A 16,705-nucleotide genomic window follows, 5' to 3' on the forward strand; every position below is an offset into this window, starting at 1 on the left:
GCGTTTTTGATACTCTGCATTTTTTTCTTTCTCTGGTTTTTCGAGCTTTTAGTTTCTCGTCTACAAAGTAGATTGGTTCGCGGACCGGTGTGGAATTTCGCATATGTCAGAGGGCTAGAAGAAGTTATTGAACTTCAGTTGTACTCTCTATGCATTAGAAGAGGAAGACTTAGTTAACCTGGGTGGGTGTATAGTAGGCATGGATGATATACAGTGAAGACTACATACAGGCGAAAGGGAATGCCAGTGTGGCAAGACAGAAGGAATATACCCAACTTGAATTCAATAATCAATTCATTTTCTACGCGTACTCCTCCCCCCTTCTTTTTTTTCCATAGCTTACTCTGCCTCGTCCATCTCGGGATCTGAATCGAAGCTCGCCACAAGTTGTACACTCTCATCATCCGAATCATCATCCTCTGCCGCCGCAGGGGCAAGAGTTGCCGGCGCATTATCCATCTTCTCATCCATCGATATGTCACGGTGTATCTTCTTCACAGGTTTAATTTCTTCAGCTTCATCGTCGCTCTTTCTCTTCGTTGCCGCGGGGATGTCCTCGGGCTTCCTGGGTGCAAACGGATTCTCCTTAGGACCGGGATCGACGACGGGTACCGCTTTGAAGGCAGTATCCTCGACTAATGGGGGTGATACCTCGAGCTCATCGGCCATTTTGAAAGAGGATGCCGTGGCTACGGTATCTTCAACCGCCATCTCAACATCTTCATCTTGATCTTCTGAAACTTCCTCGGAAGGGGCTTCTTTGAATACGGAGAAAGAGGAGCTATCTGAAGGTTGGCTTGTGCGCATGTTGCTGCGGAGGACCTCGAGGCCTTGATCATCGGGGAATAGCTGAGAGTAGAAGGGGAGGATGCTAGGGTACATTTTGCTCTGCTTGTTTCGGAAGGGATTGAGCACGCTCGCCATCATGGCATCCTTGTTGTGGGAGAGAATGGCCGTCTGGTCGAGAAGAGCGCGAAGGGCTGGTCGGATATGGTGCTGGGGAAGATGCGATAGTAGACCAGTAAGGAGGTTCTCGGCTGCTGAAAGATGCGGAGGATCCAGACGAGGGGATGAAGTAGACGCCTCATCGGTCTTTTGAGAGAGGAAAAGGTCAGCGTTCATGACGACCCCGTTCTTTTTCGCCTCGGCGGTAGGCTGGGCCGCCGGTTTGAGGTAGCCGGCTTCTTGCTGGAGGTCGCGGCAGCAGGCTCTGATGATGAGATCGAGTGTCGACACCGTCTCTTTAGTCATTGTTGGGCCGCATAGCGGCAGCATCTCTGCAAGGAGCCTGTAGCTGCTACATCGTATCGAAGCGTTGCTAATTCCGGACTTGAACACCCTCACGAGGTAATCAAGCGCCTCCGGCACAACGGGAACGAAATTGCCGCGAAGCCGTAGGCAGAGAGTCAGAAGCAGCTCTAGTGCAGCCACATGGATAAGTGGTATCGCGCTCCATAGCTCGTCCCTCTCCTCTCTCGATACGGCGGGGTTAGTTTCTAGGGCTTGCTCCCATGTCTGTGATTTAGGTACGTGTCTCGCGATCTGGGCCACACGACAGACAGCGTCAACGAGGATACCGACAGGAATCGACACTTGGCTCTTTGTCGGTTGGAGAATGAATTCTGCCATGAATCTCAACAGGCCAACAAGTCGCTGGCTACCAGACGTAACGCCGGACCAGATCGGAAGGATATCGGCCGAGTCGCCTCCGCCCTGGGGCTCTTCCCCAAAGACGACTTTGGACGCTGTATAACCAAGAGGCGGCTCCCATGTTTCTTTTACAGCGCGGAATACCTGGTCAGCTGTGGAATGGAAATGCTTAACGGTTCCAGACAGAAGGGCAGTCCATTCATCAGAGCCGCCGGCCTTTGGTGCAGTAAAGTGCAGGGCTATAGAGAGCCGTCGGCTACTCGACTGTAGAGTCTCTGGGATGACGCGCGCATCCGATAGAGTTGGTACCAGGTACGGTCGGATAGCAGTACGGATCTGAGAGACAAAGGGGCGAGAAGTAGTTGGGTAAAGGGGTATTATCGCAGACAGAGTAGTGAGGATAGTTTCAATTACTGTGAGCGGTGTACGAAGCGGTTGGTCCGGCGAAGAGGGCTTCAGAAGCTGGAGGCAGGCTGTAATGAATCCAGGAATCGTGGGAGTAGCAATCTCTCTCACAAGGGTCTGGTAGCTATGCAGCTGCGTGAATATCCTCGCCAGTGCCACCACAGCCAGCTCTTTGGACGCAATTGGGTCCTTTTTCTATGATAAAAGTCAGTTAACAGTCCCACCAACCATCCGTGAACTTAGGGATTCAATACCTGAAGGACAGTTATAAGACCCCTAACCCAAGGCTCAGAACTGCGAAGACACTCCCAGCCACCAACATCTACCACAGCTTTTACGAGGACCACACCTGTAAATCTGCGCCGGTGGTCACGGTCGTTTAGAAGAGTCTTGAGAGCGGTTTTGAGCTTGTGAACCAGAACAGCAGCCTCAGATGCATTGTCTCTCAGTTTGCTGTCCTGGGGAGCTGATAGCGCATCGGCGCATTGGAGAACATGGCCGGTGAGGACTTGCGCGGACTGAGCTAGGTGAGCAGAGGAGATTTTGGGTGAAGTGAGCTGGTGGCATAGGACCCGAAGGTCCGGTGGTAGAGACATTGGGCTGGCGTATGAGCGGACGTGTGAGCCGGAAATAAAAACTGGGAAATTTATGTATATAACTGGTCCTCAAGGTGAATATCTCGGTCAACTTGCTCTTCAAAGGGCCACAAAGCTCAAGGCGTGGACGGGTGACGCTGCTGGATGTTCTGATTCTGTTTCCGTCCCGATATTGACGGGAGCTGGAATTCCAAGAGTTGGATCGAGGACAAGGCTACTTCTTTGGTTTATTCGCATTCCCAATTGTTGCGACGGCAGCAGCTCTGTGGCATTCCGTGGTAGGACAACTCAACTTAGATTCAAGAACTTTGAAGCTTTTTCCAACGCTAGAAATCGATCAGAGGTTGATTTCCATTTACGGTTTAGCGGATTTCTGACTAATCATTAAACCGCTTCAGTTGCAAGCGTTCACCGCTTTTGAGGATATCTCCGAAGCACAAGTGCCCTCTTGTCCCCAACTACCATGAAGTCCAAGTTGTCAAGTTTTCACCTGGCTTCTGTTTCTCTGTAAAGCACGTCTGCAGGGTCGTGTTTCTCTCCACCTGTGTCTTGAGTGATGGGGAGAGGGGGCGATTCCACAAATCAAGCCTGTCATTGTGTGAAACCAAGTGTGATTGAGTACACAGGTATCTCCTTCGCAATTAGACAATTGGCTGGGCCATAAACAAAGATAGGTAGTTCTGCAATTTTCATCTCGCCGCTAGGAGCTCCTTCGTCCCTTAATCGTCATCATAAACGGGATTTCATCCGCCTTGATAGCAGTCGGCGGCTACGTCATATCCTCCAGGCCAGACGGCTGATCTCTGTTCGCCCCCGGTCGACAGTGTTAAAATCGCAAATCACAAATCACAAATCACACATTGGCATGGGAAAGGTGCTCTTTTCGCCAACGGAGTCGGAATGTTACACAACAACCATTTTCATGCAACCCCAGCTGGTGAAATTGTGGAAAAGCTGCCACCACCAACTTGGCACCGTCCCTGGTCATAGGTGTCATCTCAGTGAAAGAGATAGAAGCCACCTCCGTAATCTGGGCACCAGAAACTGCCGTTCAAAATAGCAGTCACCGCCTCATAGATCAGCACTAACAATTTCCGCGGTTTAGTTGTCTTATGTCGTCGAATGTGGGTCATGGGTCTCCATAGCTGAAATATTCACCGAGAATTGCGTTGGCCAGTGTCCATTCGTATTCCTTCAACAAGAACATGGGCGGCGGGAGACCCAAGTAGTACATGTACAAGTACAGGTACCTCTGACTTGATGTCGGTGAAACCCTGGCAATAAACAAAATTGAGGTCTTGGAGACAACAAGCCACCACTTTCCAGTTCATGGACAACGACTTACGTACTTCTCAATGATACAGCAGAAACGTGGAATGTGAAGCTTCGAGTTGTGTTTCCACTGTTGCCAATTCCTTCTGCACGCCAGGTGCTTCAGAAGCACCCCATTCGACGCGCTTTTTTCTACATTTTATTTTGATCTGCGCCTCATAGCTCTCATCTTGTCGCTCCTTTACCACGAAATGCATTCATCGCGAGTCCTCGTTTAGCTCCTTTCCTCAACTCTCCTGCCCCAAGCCATTCCGCATTTCGTCCACCACGTATCCCAACCTCTGCCGAGAAGATGAGCGTGAGTTGATGTCTCTCAAGCACAGCGAAAATACTGTTTTATGATTAGCGATGTTAACAATTCGGCTGGGTAGCCCCATAAAGCTATCCATTATCTGAGGGCGCTCGATGAAGCTCGTTGCGATGGAAACTGGTCTACCGTCCCCGAACTCGTTCGCAAGGTTCGAAAGCATGCCCCCGAACGATCTTGTATGCAGCGACCACCTCATCCTCTCATCTCCTGCACGAAGATGCAGCATGCTAACAATAACCCACCGCCTTTCTAGGTCTCGCCCTCGTTGCAGAGGGAGAGGCGACCATTTCCCAAGCAACTCTGATGCACGCGTCTTCGAACCGACCCAGCACCGCCCTCACCGTGGAGGACCTCGGCGTCGCCACCCATCTCCCAAAGCTGCTCAATGCCATCGAATCGGAAGACAATTACCTCGAGGATAAGTTCCAGGCAAAGGTCTGCGTCGGCTGGCTGTATTGGGTTGTGGGCGAATACGGCGTGGCCGCCCAGCGTCTCCCCCGGAGCCTAGACGAAGAATATACCGAGTTGGAAGGCGCCGAAAATGTTTCTGATTGGACGAACGTGTGTGCTTTGAAGGCCGCCTATCTAAAGGCCAATTGCGCGGCGAGAAATAATGAGAGGGTAGAAGCACTCTATATCTTCGAGACTGGTCTCCCGGCGCTTACCAGCGTGTGGACAAGCAAGTTCCCGAAACAACAGTTGAGGTACTGGGCCGAGCTATTTTTAACGGAATATTGCATGTTGTCCAGCCAGGCCCTGCAGCGTCGAGAGAGGTCTCTTGAAGATGCAAACTCGGTGGCGTGTTTCCGAACCTGGGCACGATATTGGGAGATCCAATCTGGGTCTTTGCCTGGCGGTCATGGATTTCGGGGTTCCGTACCCAGGAGGAGGATATGGTGCGAATACTACACGGCCCTCTCGCGAATCGTTGAGGATGACCTCCCCTTTCCCACGGGATATCTTGGCAAATTACCTGCCGAACAGCACTCCGCTAGAACGCACCTACGGATGGAACTGAAAAAGGTCGAGAACGCTTACGAGTCGCTTCTTCTGCAAGAAACTCAATTCCCAAGAGCGAACAACGAAAGAGAAGAGGTCGAGGCGTTTGTGAACCTTGTCGTGAAGAACTGGTCCATCATGTGTGGTCGGGGATGGCGGGAATACGATCTTGGTCCAGGCGGTCGGGAGGCTATGAGCCGCGGCGTTCTTGAAATTCTCTACCGAGCAGCGACGAAGACGTATCACTCGACCGCGATCCTCCGCCACCTCTTTACCGTCCACATGGCTGTGGCCGAGTTTGATCTTGCCTTCAAAGCTTACAGCTCGTATCGGGATATAATGACCAAAGCCAAGGCTCGCGTGGAGAAAACCGGCGTCCCGGAGCCCCATTTAGACGATGATGCAACGGTTCTAATGACAATGTCTCAATGCGCTCTAGCCCTCTGCCGATATGGTGACAGGGCGGCGATTGAGAGGGCGAGAGATGTGGCGGCCGAACTGGAAGATTTCCTCGCACGCTTGCCTCAGATACAGTCCGGCGGCTCAGAATCAGGATCTCTTGCCATGCCAGAAATCCGGGAGTCCCCGCTACATCCTCAGATTCCTCCACGTGTCCTGGCCGAGGCATGGCAGGCCATTGGATTATCCCATGCTAGTTGGTCGAGGGTTACCTTTGACTCTCGCTCCCGAATTGAGATCCAGACCAAGGCTGTGAGGTGTCTTCGAAAATCCCTCTCGCCCGAATTTGGCCGCTCGAGGAGTTACCGCGGGCTCTTTGCGCTCAGTCTCCTATTAGCGGAGCGCAGAGAACTGACTCCTGCTATCGAACTCGTAAAGGTGGCTTTGGCTGCAGGGAAGTCTGCTGATGGACAGGGGGATCTAATCCACGGGCCCTACTGGCAAGAACGAGCGCTCATTCCCCTGTGGCATCTCCTTGGGCTTTTGCTCAGTGCCAGACAGGACTACAGTATGGCTGCTAGGGCTTGCGATGGTGCGTTTGAGCAGTTTAAGGATCCTTTGATACTGTTCGGCCATCAAGACCAATCATTCCGAAGCGACCACTTGAACGAGGCCGAGGCTAAGCGCGAGAAACTTAACGCAAGGAGAGCGGTCGTTGACGAAATGGATTTCTTCGAGAAGGAGGGCATCCTGGAGGTGAAGATGACGCAGCTTGCCCTTGTCGAGCTTGTCGAGGGACCAGAAGTCGCCGTTAATGCAAGCCCCGAACTGCTTAGTCTATACACGAGATTGTTCGGAACCGTACTGCCCAAACCGCCTACCCATCCTCCCAAGACTGCTGATGTGCCTAAGACTTCGGGCACCTTGAGGAGTATCAGGGGTAGCCTCTTTGGAAGGTCCTCGAGGAATACCGAGACTAGGCAAATGAGCATCGTCAGCGACACTTCACTGGGATCTGCTAGACCGCAGACTACTCAAACCACAGCTAGCGCAGCGCCGACTATTCAAATTACTCAAGAGAACGGGCAGTCGGTCGAAGTGCGACCGCTGAAGACGCCAACCGAAGGGGCAGGACGGCGAAGAAGTCAATCCGGAAGGAGGAACAGTCTTAGAAAGCGGGATCCTAGCCGGAGCCGGAGGCGGGCAGCTAGTACAGGTCCGACACCACGAACGAGCTTCGCCGCCGACGGGGAGAGCGTGTTCACACCCGATGGTGACGCGCAGTCGGACGTGTTTGCTTTCACTAACAGAAGGCAACCCTCAATTGCGTCGTCATTTTCCCGTGGGAGGGCGCTGCCACACATCGACTCATACTTGTCGGCGAAGCCACGGCCGGTAGAGTACGCGGATATTCCTACCGATGCGTACAACACCATGCCCACGCCGCTACCGGTTGTGCAGTTCTCCAAAGAGGCGGATCAAAGGCAGAAAAATGCCATTCTCGTGAATGTCTGGCTTATGATCGCGGGTTTTTATCGACGGGCGAATATGTTTGATGACTGCAAGGGTGCCATCTCGGAGGCGAACAAGATCGTGCAGGTTATGGAGGCCGAGGCTGCGAAGGACACAACGACGCCCATGACTCTGGGAAGTGCGCATTGGGGTGAGAGGAAGAGCATCGAGGAGCTATGGGCTGACGTGTGGGCAGAGGTAAGACTTTATTTGTTCAATTTTTTTTCTCTCTTCATTTTTTGCATTGCTAGTGTTTTATCCTCTTCTCTTGCTCCTCATCCATTTGCAATCTCATGGGCGAAAAATACTGACAGTTCGTCCAAGCTGGGCAATCTTGCTGTCGCAAAGGGCGAGCCATATGTAGCGCGTGGCGACTTTGAATCGGCGCTCACTTACTTCCCCGATCATCCTGCTGCCATCGTGGGACTTTCCAGCATTCTCCTTGACATTTACACGGAAGAGTTGCTGCCGCCACCAACGATACCTCCACTTGACATGGGCGATTCCATTCTTATCGCTCCAGAAGGGAGAGGCTCGCTTGTTCCAGCCAACAGAACCCCTCTTCCTTCAACACCCCTCGGCCTCGGTACCACAAAGCTCCCGGAAACCACAAGCACCGAGTCGGAAAGTGATGATGATGATTCGGACACAGAGGGCCAGGAAACGCCACACTCCCCCGACATCAAACCCCGTGACGACGACCTACCGCCCCCGCACAAGGCAACGTCCCTGCCGCTTGTGGACCGCTTCGCAGCGCGGGACCGCGCGTACGGCCTCCTCTCGAGCCTGACGAGACTGGGCACCGGCTGGAACTACTCCGAAGCATGGTTCGCACTTGCGAGGGCACATGAGGAGAGCGGACAGATCGACAAGGCGAAGGAGGCCCTGTGGTGGTGCGTCGAGCTGGAGGAGGGAAGGGGAGTGAGGGAGTGGAATGGGGTTGGGGCGGGAAGCTATATTCTTTCTTGAACGTGCATCATATTTAAGCTTAGAGTTGTGTTTTCTCTTCTTTTTCTTCTATCTTTTTCTTATTTTTCGCTTCCCTTTTTAAAACATTCCACGCCTTGATTTCCATCTTCTTTGCATTTCTTTATACCGCCGAGTTAGATTAAGCCACTAGTTAGTTATTCCATTGTAATGTCGGGAGCGAGTGAGTTTGGTACAAATGCGCATATGGCTACGACTAGGTCAAGACAGCAAGCCTGCAAACGAGAAGATGTTTTTTTCAGATGCGTTTCGCTTGGTTCCATCAAGGGGATGTCTTCTTTCTTTTTATTCCCAATTCCACCTAGCCATATTTATATTTCACACAATATTTATAGAATTTATAGAAATTGGTCTCTCGAGAATATTGCGAGGGCCGTCATGTCTGAGAACGGAGTGAGAATGGCAAGCGCAAAACGCCCACGCCCACAATGAAGTCATCACAAACCACAAATTCAACCCCTCCCCCGCCATAAATTTTACAGATGAATTGATTGATCAGTTGGTTGCCATTTCAATTCATCACCGCTCCAGTTCATCTCATCACTCCTTCGCCTCTCTCACTTCTCTACTCTTCAAAGTATCCTAACACAATTCTCCCTCTTCGTAGATTTCCATTATTCGTCATTTTCCCTAACCAACCTAGCCCCGACATCCCCGCTCCTCTCCCGAAACATAAGCCGGGCGGGCAACTAGAAAGATGGACGCCCCAGACACCTACATTAACCCATCCGACAGCCGCGCCTACTGGTCCGACGTCTCCGCCGACGTAAACGGCATGCTCGGTGGGTTCCCTCTGGTCAGTCGCGTAGATCTGATCGGGTCGCGGGCGTTTCTGGCGAAGAATGGTGTTGGGGCGAAGGAGCCTTTGAGGAAGGTGAAGCGGGTTATGGAGGGTGGAGCTGGGTATGTGTTTCTTCCCTCGTCCTTTTTTTTTTCTTTTTTTCTTTTCTTTTCCTAGATATTTTCCTTCCCCCTTGGTGATAATCGTCTTCTCCATCGTATTGTTTCTTTTTCCGAAGAAAGAATCGTGAGTATTGAAAACCGCTCTTCTCTGCCCAGCATCGGCCGCATAACCGAAGGCCTCCTCACCTCCATCGCCGAAACCGTCGACGTAGTCGAACCAATCCCCAAATTCACCGCCCAACTCGCCTCCAAACCCGGCGTGGGCCTCGTTCAAAACGTCGGCCTCGAGGAATGGAGGCCGCCGCAGCCCAAGGACGGGGAGGAGAAGGTCGTGTACGACGTCATCTGGAACCAGTGGTGTTTGGGCCACTTGACGGACGACCAGCTGGTGGAGTATCTCCTGAGGTGTAAGGAGGTTTTGGAGCCGGAGATGGGGTTTATTGTCGTGAAGGAGAATATGAGTACGATGGGGGGTGATGTTTTTGATGATGAGGATAGCAGTGTAACGAGGTGAGTTTTATTATTTACTCCTCTCCTCACCCTTTTTTTTGTCCGTGGGGGATGGGAAGGGTGTTCCTTCGGTGGGTTTTCTTCCCGGCTTACAATTTGACCATCATCGTCAGAGAGGATTCGAAATTTAGGAATATCTTCGAAAGGGCAGGCTTGCTTGTCGTTAGGACTGAGCTGCAGACCGGCTTTCCGAAAGTTCTACTTCCAGTGAGGAGTTATGCGTTACGTCCGATGAAATGAGGTGAGAGGTGGAGATGGAGTGAGAAAAAGGAGCAATTGATTCTCTCCGTTGACGATAGATTTTGTCGATATAATCGGGGGTAGAACGCGCATAATGTCGTTTTTTTGGGAATAGAAAAAGGTCTACAGTATCTCGAGGGCAAGGACTTGATGAATATAAAACTCTTGATCATTGTAGCGAGGCGAAGCCGGAATCCCTCATATATCATAGTCTCAAGAGCTCATTTAAGAATTGATTCACTTCATTCCTACGAAACAAAATGAGTTTTCCGACTTACATAGGTCGGAACTCCTCCATGAACTATATATCTATCCCCTCTACAACTCTCATCTTCATTCCCCTCCGCTCACCATTCAAGCCTGCAACTTATAAGGGAACAGAGGCAGCCCCTCAACCCCAACATCAACCCTAAAGACCGCACCGCCCAACGCCTTGCTCCTCTCCCCACCCTCCGCCTCATCATCATTCGCCGTAGTAATAAACAATTCCGTCCCCACAAACTGCGTGCAGGTAATGTTCCTCGTCGGCAACCTAACCTCCCCCACGAGCTTTCCCTCGGGGTTGATCTTGAGAACTCTCCCTTCTCCGTACACGGCGTGCCAGATGAAGCCGTTCACGTCGACGCGGAAGCCGTCGGGTCCGCCGGAGCCCTCGTGCTTGTAGAAGACTCGCTGGTTGGAGATGCCGCCCGTTTCGACGTCGTAGTCGAAAGCCAGAACTTCGGCCGAGGTGGAGTGCGTGAAGTATAGTGTTTTGTTGTCGGGGGACCAGCCGACTGAGTTGGGGATTGTGAGGTCCTTGATGAGCTCGGAGGTAGCGGTGCCGTCGAAACGGAAGAGACCGCCTTAAAAATTGTCGTGAGTAATACGGCTACATTTTTTTTTGTTCCTTGTTGCGCAAAAAGAAGAAAAAGGCTACATGCCTTATTTACTTACCCTCAGGTTGGAACTCTCCGAGGTTGAAATCCGTCATGGTTCCGAGCCAGAACCTCCCATTAGGATCCGCACCGCCGTCGTTCGTCCGCAACCTCTCGTTGGGAGTCTCGGCCAACTTGGCGACATACTCATACTTGCCCGTCTTGCGATCGAGAATGGCGAGACCGTACTTGACACCGATGAGGATCTTCTCCGCCGGGTCAATGCCCTCAATGTCTGCCGTCACTGTGACGGGGCAGTCGAGCTGGATGGTCTGGAAGGATGAAGGGCCTTCGGTCAGGTTGACGGTATGCACGCGGTGCTGGATGATGTCGACGAATCGTAGAATGTTGGTGGCCTTCTCGTAGAAGGGACCTTCGCCCAGCTTACAGTGGGACTCGAGGTAGGGCTCCTCCACGGTCCAAATCTCGTAGTCGGAGGCGGCCATGATGGATGAATTTAGGTGCTGGCTCTGTTTCTTTTTGTATGTTTTTGGGTCGCTGTTCACCGACGTGATTAAGACTCGCCAATTGGTATTTTAGGGAGGAGAAAAAAAAATAGCTAAAAGGATGCAAGGAGAGGGAAGACACTCATCTATTAAAGTTGGATCCTGTGTAGCTCCCCATTTTTATCTCCCACGCTTCATCGATTGATCGCTTGGCTCTTTTCCCCGCCTTTCCGAGAAACATTGAGCAACCCCCTCCTCATACCCGCTAAGTCAGTCCTAGCCCACCGCGGCACGTCTGTGTGAGGCTCATGTCCACTGTGAATGAAATGAAACGTGTTGCTCCCTTTATCCCTCTTCTGCAGCTACTTCCCGTCCGCCATTCGTGGCTTCCATCAACCCATTTCGTTTTCCCGGCAGATTTGTCGAGCCGCGCAGAGCGGAGCTCACCACGGAGCAAATCCATTTCGACACCGATCCGAACACTATCTGATGAGAGCGAATTGGCCATTTTAGCCATCGAGTTGTTTATCTCCTCGCCATTGCCCGTGGCAACATGATGGTGCGATCCCTCGAGTAGCAGCGACCTTAGCAGCAGCGACCCTCCCGATTCATCACAGCTTCGGAAATTTACAGCCGCCTGTCATGCCAAACTCCCGTATGCAACGCCCTTTTCAGTAGTGCGTTGGTCTACACTAGTCAATCAACCGGACAAGCCCATCCTGTCCCCACCAGCCAAACCACCATGCATGTTTCCAAAGGCGGGGGTGAATGGTCGCGCCAATTATGACGACTAGTTCCAGTCGGAAGACGGCCCTCCGAACCGAGATGTTGGGCCGACCCGAGAATGGTCCCAGACATGGTTGTCTCTCTGCTCCGTCGCTGAGACCAAGGTTTCGGCTATCAACAAGGGGAAAAATCTAGCCTGTTGACGTCAGTCATCCATTAAATTGGGCCCGCCTCGCTGCGCGTTTTGTCTTGGGGTAGATCAACTATCGTCTACGACTTTTGCCAAAAGGAAAGGGCTTGAACAGCAATCTTTGATTTACTTTTCCGCCCATTGATCTTACCCTGAGGGTCGGCTGAGATCTCGAGAATTGAAACGAGAGTAATCTCATCTTGATAGTGACAAACAGTAGCAAGCCCCTGCTGGCCAAAGCGGGTACGGAACAAACGCTGATTGTGCCCCGGTCAAGCCAACCAAACTTCGGCCTGAGAAGAGACCGCGTTCGTTTGTCCAGGCCACTTCCATATCGCCAGTCGATCGCCAAAGTCGACATCGCCGAGGGGGTGCGAGCAAGGTTGAGGGTAAAAGGAGAGGGCTGCGCCGCCGTAGGAACGAAGTTGGACGACTTTAAGCCTTGGCCTCTTCCTGCGAACGAGCCAACGGGCTCATCCTGCCGACAGACTCCTGTAATCCCTCAATATTGGTCAAGGTCAAATACCAGAAACCAGCCACTCCTAGCTAATATCGATTATTGACAGGCGATTGACCGGCATCAATTGTAATTTCCACGCGACATGCCACTCATACGAGGGGCAAACACCGCCCGCAAAATCGCGAGGTTGTTCACGGTCCGTTTCGGCTTATGCAGGTGACGGGACGGCGCTTAGGCGTGTGTGCGCATCATGCGCAGAATATCCTCGTTGACGCTCTTGCACTGGCGAATAATGATCGGAGGCACCCACTCCGCCGTGAGGGGTTGCGTCACTTTGCTCCGTATCTGCCTGCCGCAATGCATGGAGGGAATGTTCATGAGCGGATGGATTCCCAAGACGGATGATACCTGGGGGCCATGAGTGCAGAAAAGGGGGTGCAAAAGACCACCACTGGATGTTGGTCGGATGTACGGGGTATGATTTGCTTGAACGAGGCAAATTATGTACCAATGGTAAGGACAATGCTGAAAAACTTGCCGGCCTCTGCCAGTCAGTCGTGCGTGGTTTTCTATCTCGTCGTATGCATCGGAACTGATTGGGCGTGAGCATGTCTTGTTTCTAGCAAATGAAAACTCATTTCGAACGCCTTCGAGCAACGTCAATCCAGTTCACAGCCCCAGACACGTCCATCCCTCCAAAAGCGCCCGCGTCACTTGATCAGCTGCTGCTGCGCGTATACCTCCCCTGAGCCGGCTCCGACGGGCTGCGGATGGGTCACGGTGGCACATTTTTCAAAGGAGCGCATATGCGAGAACGCCTCCAACTGGTGCCACGTCGCACAGTCGTGAATCAAAAGGTTGGGGGTGAGGGGGGGAATGGGGGCGGTGCCTCCACGTTTGAATAAAGAAATGCTCATATCTCCACCAAAGATCAAGCGCTCCGACGCGGGAATGGAAGAGAGGAGAACACGAGAAAGTGATCTACTTTGCAGGGCGTGGGAAAAGTCACGTTGAATGATGATACTCAAGCCCCGTGACAAGGCGCGAATGTGAAAAACAAGGCGACAAGTCAGAAAGACATCATAAGCCGTGGGGGCCTTTGCATATCACCAGCGATGGAGTGCAGTGTAATCATCCCGGAGCAAGGTACGACGGCACCAATGGGAGTCTGTTTGGCTTCGACATCGACCTCTTTCATAGTTCCATCTGGATCTCAAAGCGCCTGTCTTCGTCAGCGCTATGCGACTCCCACAGCGGTTCCCCAAATAAAGTGAGACCGCGTGAACACAAAACTGTGGAGTATCTTCGGTGTTTGCAGACTGCAAGGCGAGGTCTCTTGGCTGAGCCATCACCAACGTTGTATCCATCGAGAACGGTCCCCTGACTTCGGCTGGATGAAACTGGAGGCCAAGATTGCGGAAATTGGAATGTGCGGGTGGTGATGTACCATGTACTCCGGAATGTGCGGATTCGACGGCTAGCAAATATTCTCCGATGGAGAACGAGATTACAAAGTGTGAATAAGGAATTGCATCTCTGGTCCTGGTGCTAGGGTCTGGTCGCGTCGCATCGTGTCTGGACGGAAGGGTGATCATGAGGACTAAGTTGAGTTTTCGTTGCACATCAAGTGGCGCTCCGAACAGCCTTATGCATCGGCCGCCAGGCACTCCAAGCTGGACCGAAAGGGCAGCACGGCTTCTACCAAAAAACCACTGAGCTTTGGCTAGGTTTCTTGGGTTATTCGACATGCATGAACTGGACGGGAGCTTCCCCAGGTCCGCCTGCACTCTGCCAGGCAGTGCTGCACTAACCAGCTGTGCTCACCATGAGCCAGCCATAGCTCGGACCAGGAGCAACCGGCAAAGGGGCTCGGTCGTGGTCAGAGTGGACGGCGCTAGCCAGCATTGACGCTCTCACGTTCCATTGATTGATCTTTCCAAGGAGGTGCAGCCTGCAAGATGATGCATGCCATACGTACATGCAGCGTGCTCAGTGTGCTCCATCTTAGATAGTTTAGTTATTAGAGACGCTATAATCTTAGTGCCTCATGACCTGACCAACCATCGATGATACCCCATCGTCAATACTTCCTTCTCCATAATTGCCTCGCTGACCACTTCGAAATAACAATTGGAGTAGCTCGCCCCACTGGCAATACCGCGCTTGGCCGGCTGGCGCCTCGAGCTGAGCTACTTCGTAGTGATACGCCAGGAGCCATATTTGGTACTGTAGCAATAGAAGTAGTGTACTCCGTCCATAGGAACAAAAGTTGCAACGGGGTCGGGGAGGGTTCAAGGTCCAGGGTCTGAGGCACTTTGGTAGTGACCACCAGAGCAATTTCCCAAGAAAAAAAACCTCGTGCTAAACTAGTTGGACTCGCCCTCAGGCGGTAAGTCGTCCCAAGGTGCTAACGAGACCGGGAAAGGAGCAACGGACGGGGGACGATGTCCTTGTCGTCCCTTGTCTATCATCATCAACGAGGCAAGGACGTAGCAGTCGCGCGTGAATATGTGAGTGCTTCATTCTACCACACGGATCCTGTGTGATCCAGGACGTTTGAGTCTAGCCTTGTACGCTACCAGTGTCAGCACGAGCTTCTCTCCTATCGCGCCATTGCAATTTCCGGGGAGGAACGGTGCAGCCACGCGATCTTGTGCCTAGCTCCTTCCCTGGGTCTTTTTTCTGGCCGCGAAATGTGATGAGATTTGCTGTGAGGGGCAAACCAGGGGGGAGGAAGGTGGTAGGGGATCCGTTTGGTGCAGAAGGAGTGATGGAGCTATGAAGTACGAAGTATGTGCGCACACTAGTTGTATGTACACTGCGAAGTACGAAGTACATTATTGATATCAATTGTATCTGTCTGTATCTGTCATAGTCACTGGTGCCTGTTTTCATGGAAAGAAGGAAGAAGTAATAAGGGCAATGCAACTACCAGATATCGTGTTGCACTGGCGCCGTCCTTCCCAAGCAATGTAATAGGTCGGTAGCAATTAAAAGCAAGGGCCTGGCACACAAGCTGTTTGCAGATCTTGAGTCCTGCCATGGATATAAGTCTGGACACTCCTTGTAAGTAATATGAGAATGTCACCCTCCTCGCCCGCCAGCTGTGTATGTGTATTATTATGGAAGAATCTACGAAGGGCCAAAGGTAAATTGGTAGTATTCGAGGTACTTAGCTTCGAGGGCGCGGTACTCGTATTTGTACTCTGATTTGAATAATCTTACATACTAAGACTCCATTCTAAGGGCAACGAAGGGATGGCGAGAAGCTCAACATCAATCCTTGCCGTGCTCGGCGGTTCTTGTGCCCGGAAGCTCAACCCGGTGGCCGGACCATACGTACATTAGCGCAGGCTTGTAGTGTACGCCACTATAGTCTGGTGGGCCCTCGTCCGGAAGAGGAGAATCCTGAATTGCTTCGCATTTGTTCGGTTTCCTGCTTGCTGATCGGTGATTGATGTAGGGCCCAAACACGGAGCAATCGTGTAATATACTTCGTACTTTTTGGGGAAAATGAGGCGTTTAGTGGGGGTCCGAAACATCAACCGATGGACGCCAGGATTCTGGAAATGGGGCCCATGCTTTGATGGAAAGGAATGGTGGGAACTAATATTAGGTCCCTTGCAGATCTCGCCCTCCTTAGCCCAGTCGGCGGTTCTGACAGGCCTGACCACGAAGCTTTCAATTTGGTCAATAAAATCAAAACTTTCAAATCCTTCAGCCACAGCGGGTCGGATATCTTTGGATGGACTCTTGGACTCTGGGGCATTACGAAGTACAGAACAGGTCACACTCTTGGCCCCTGCCCTAAGCGTTGTTTGGGGAACATCGCAGTCAATTGAGCGTTGGGAGGACCGACATTAATGGGAGCGAATGTAACATCCAACATTGAAATTTCCACCCCAAAGATTTAATGAAAATTAGGTTTTCTTCTTCGCCTAGTGTAGTATTGCTTCGTACTAGTATGAGTAGTTGACTGGAAGCACGAAGTAGCTCAATTTAGCCTGAGGACCGTCAATAGTAAGGCGAAAGGATCATCGACTGAGAACGTTGAAGTTAGCCCCTGTTGCTAGGCTAAAGTAGTGCACGCACGACGTACTCGCAGCCAGTCTGTCGGATGTCC

At 51.9% G+C, this 16,705-nt stretch overlaps 4 protein-coding genes across 4 annotated transcripts; 2 read left to right on the plus strand and 2 right to left on the minus strand.

The window, feature by feature from the left end:
* Positions 1–339: 339 nt before the first annotated feature.
* SAPIO_CDS5776 (uncharacterized protein) lies at positions 340–2,651 on the minus strand (the record flags this gene model as incomplete). Its single annotated transcript, XM_016788031.1, has 2 exons — positions 340–2,250; positions 2,337–2,651. 2 exons carry the CDS (start codon positions 2,649–2,651, stop codon positions 340–342), a joined length of 2,226 nt encoding a protein of 741 aa, XP_016642347.1.
* Positions 2,652–4,275: 1,624 nt separating this feature from the next.
* SAPIO_CDS5777 (Filamentation protein) lies at positions 4,276–8,172 on the plus strand (the record flags this gene model as incomplete). Its single annotated transcript, XM_016788032.1, has 4 exons — positions 4,276–4,281; positions 4,355–4,469; positions 4,547–7,401; positions 7,528–8,172. 4 exons carry the CDS (start codon positions 4,276–4,278, stop codon positions 8,170–8,172), a joined length of 3,621 nt encoding a protein of 1,206 aa, XP_016642348.1.
* A 715-nt stretch (positions 8,173–8,887) lies between these two features.
* SAPIO_CDS5778 (Protein N-terminal methyltransferase) lies at positions 8,888–9,607 on the plus strand (the record flags this gene model as incomplete). The annotated part of the gene is made up of 2 exons (XM_016788033.1): positions 8,888–9,093; positions 9,250–9,607. The coding sequence occupies 2 exons, from the start codon at positions 8,888–8,890 to the stop codon at positions 9,605–9,607; spliced, it is 564 nt and encodes a 187-aa protein (XP_016642349.1).
* Positions 9,608–10,197: 590 nt separating this feature from the next.
* On the minus strand, positions 10,198–11,206 carry SAPIO_CDS5779 (Uncharacterized protein; the record flags this gene model as incomplete). Its single annotated transcript, XM_016788034.1, has 2 exons — positions 10,198–10,688; positions 10,780–11,206. The coding sequence occupies 2 exons, from the start codon at positions 11,204–11,206 to the stop codon at positions 10,198–10,200; spliced, it is 918 nt and encodes a 305-aa protein (XP_016642350.1).
* Between the last annotated feature and the right edge of the window lie 5,499 nt (positions 11,207–16,705).

Source organism: Scedosporium apiospermum (assembly GCF_000732125.1).
Source record: "Scedosporium apiospermum strain IHEM 14462 chromosome Unknown SEQ_SAPIO_0099, whole genome shotgun sequence".
Taxonomy (NCBI): Eukaryota; Fungi; Ascomycota; class Sordariomycetes; order Microascales; family Microascaceae; genus Scedosporium; species Scedosporium apiospermum.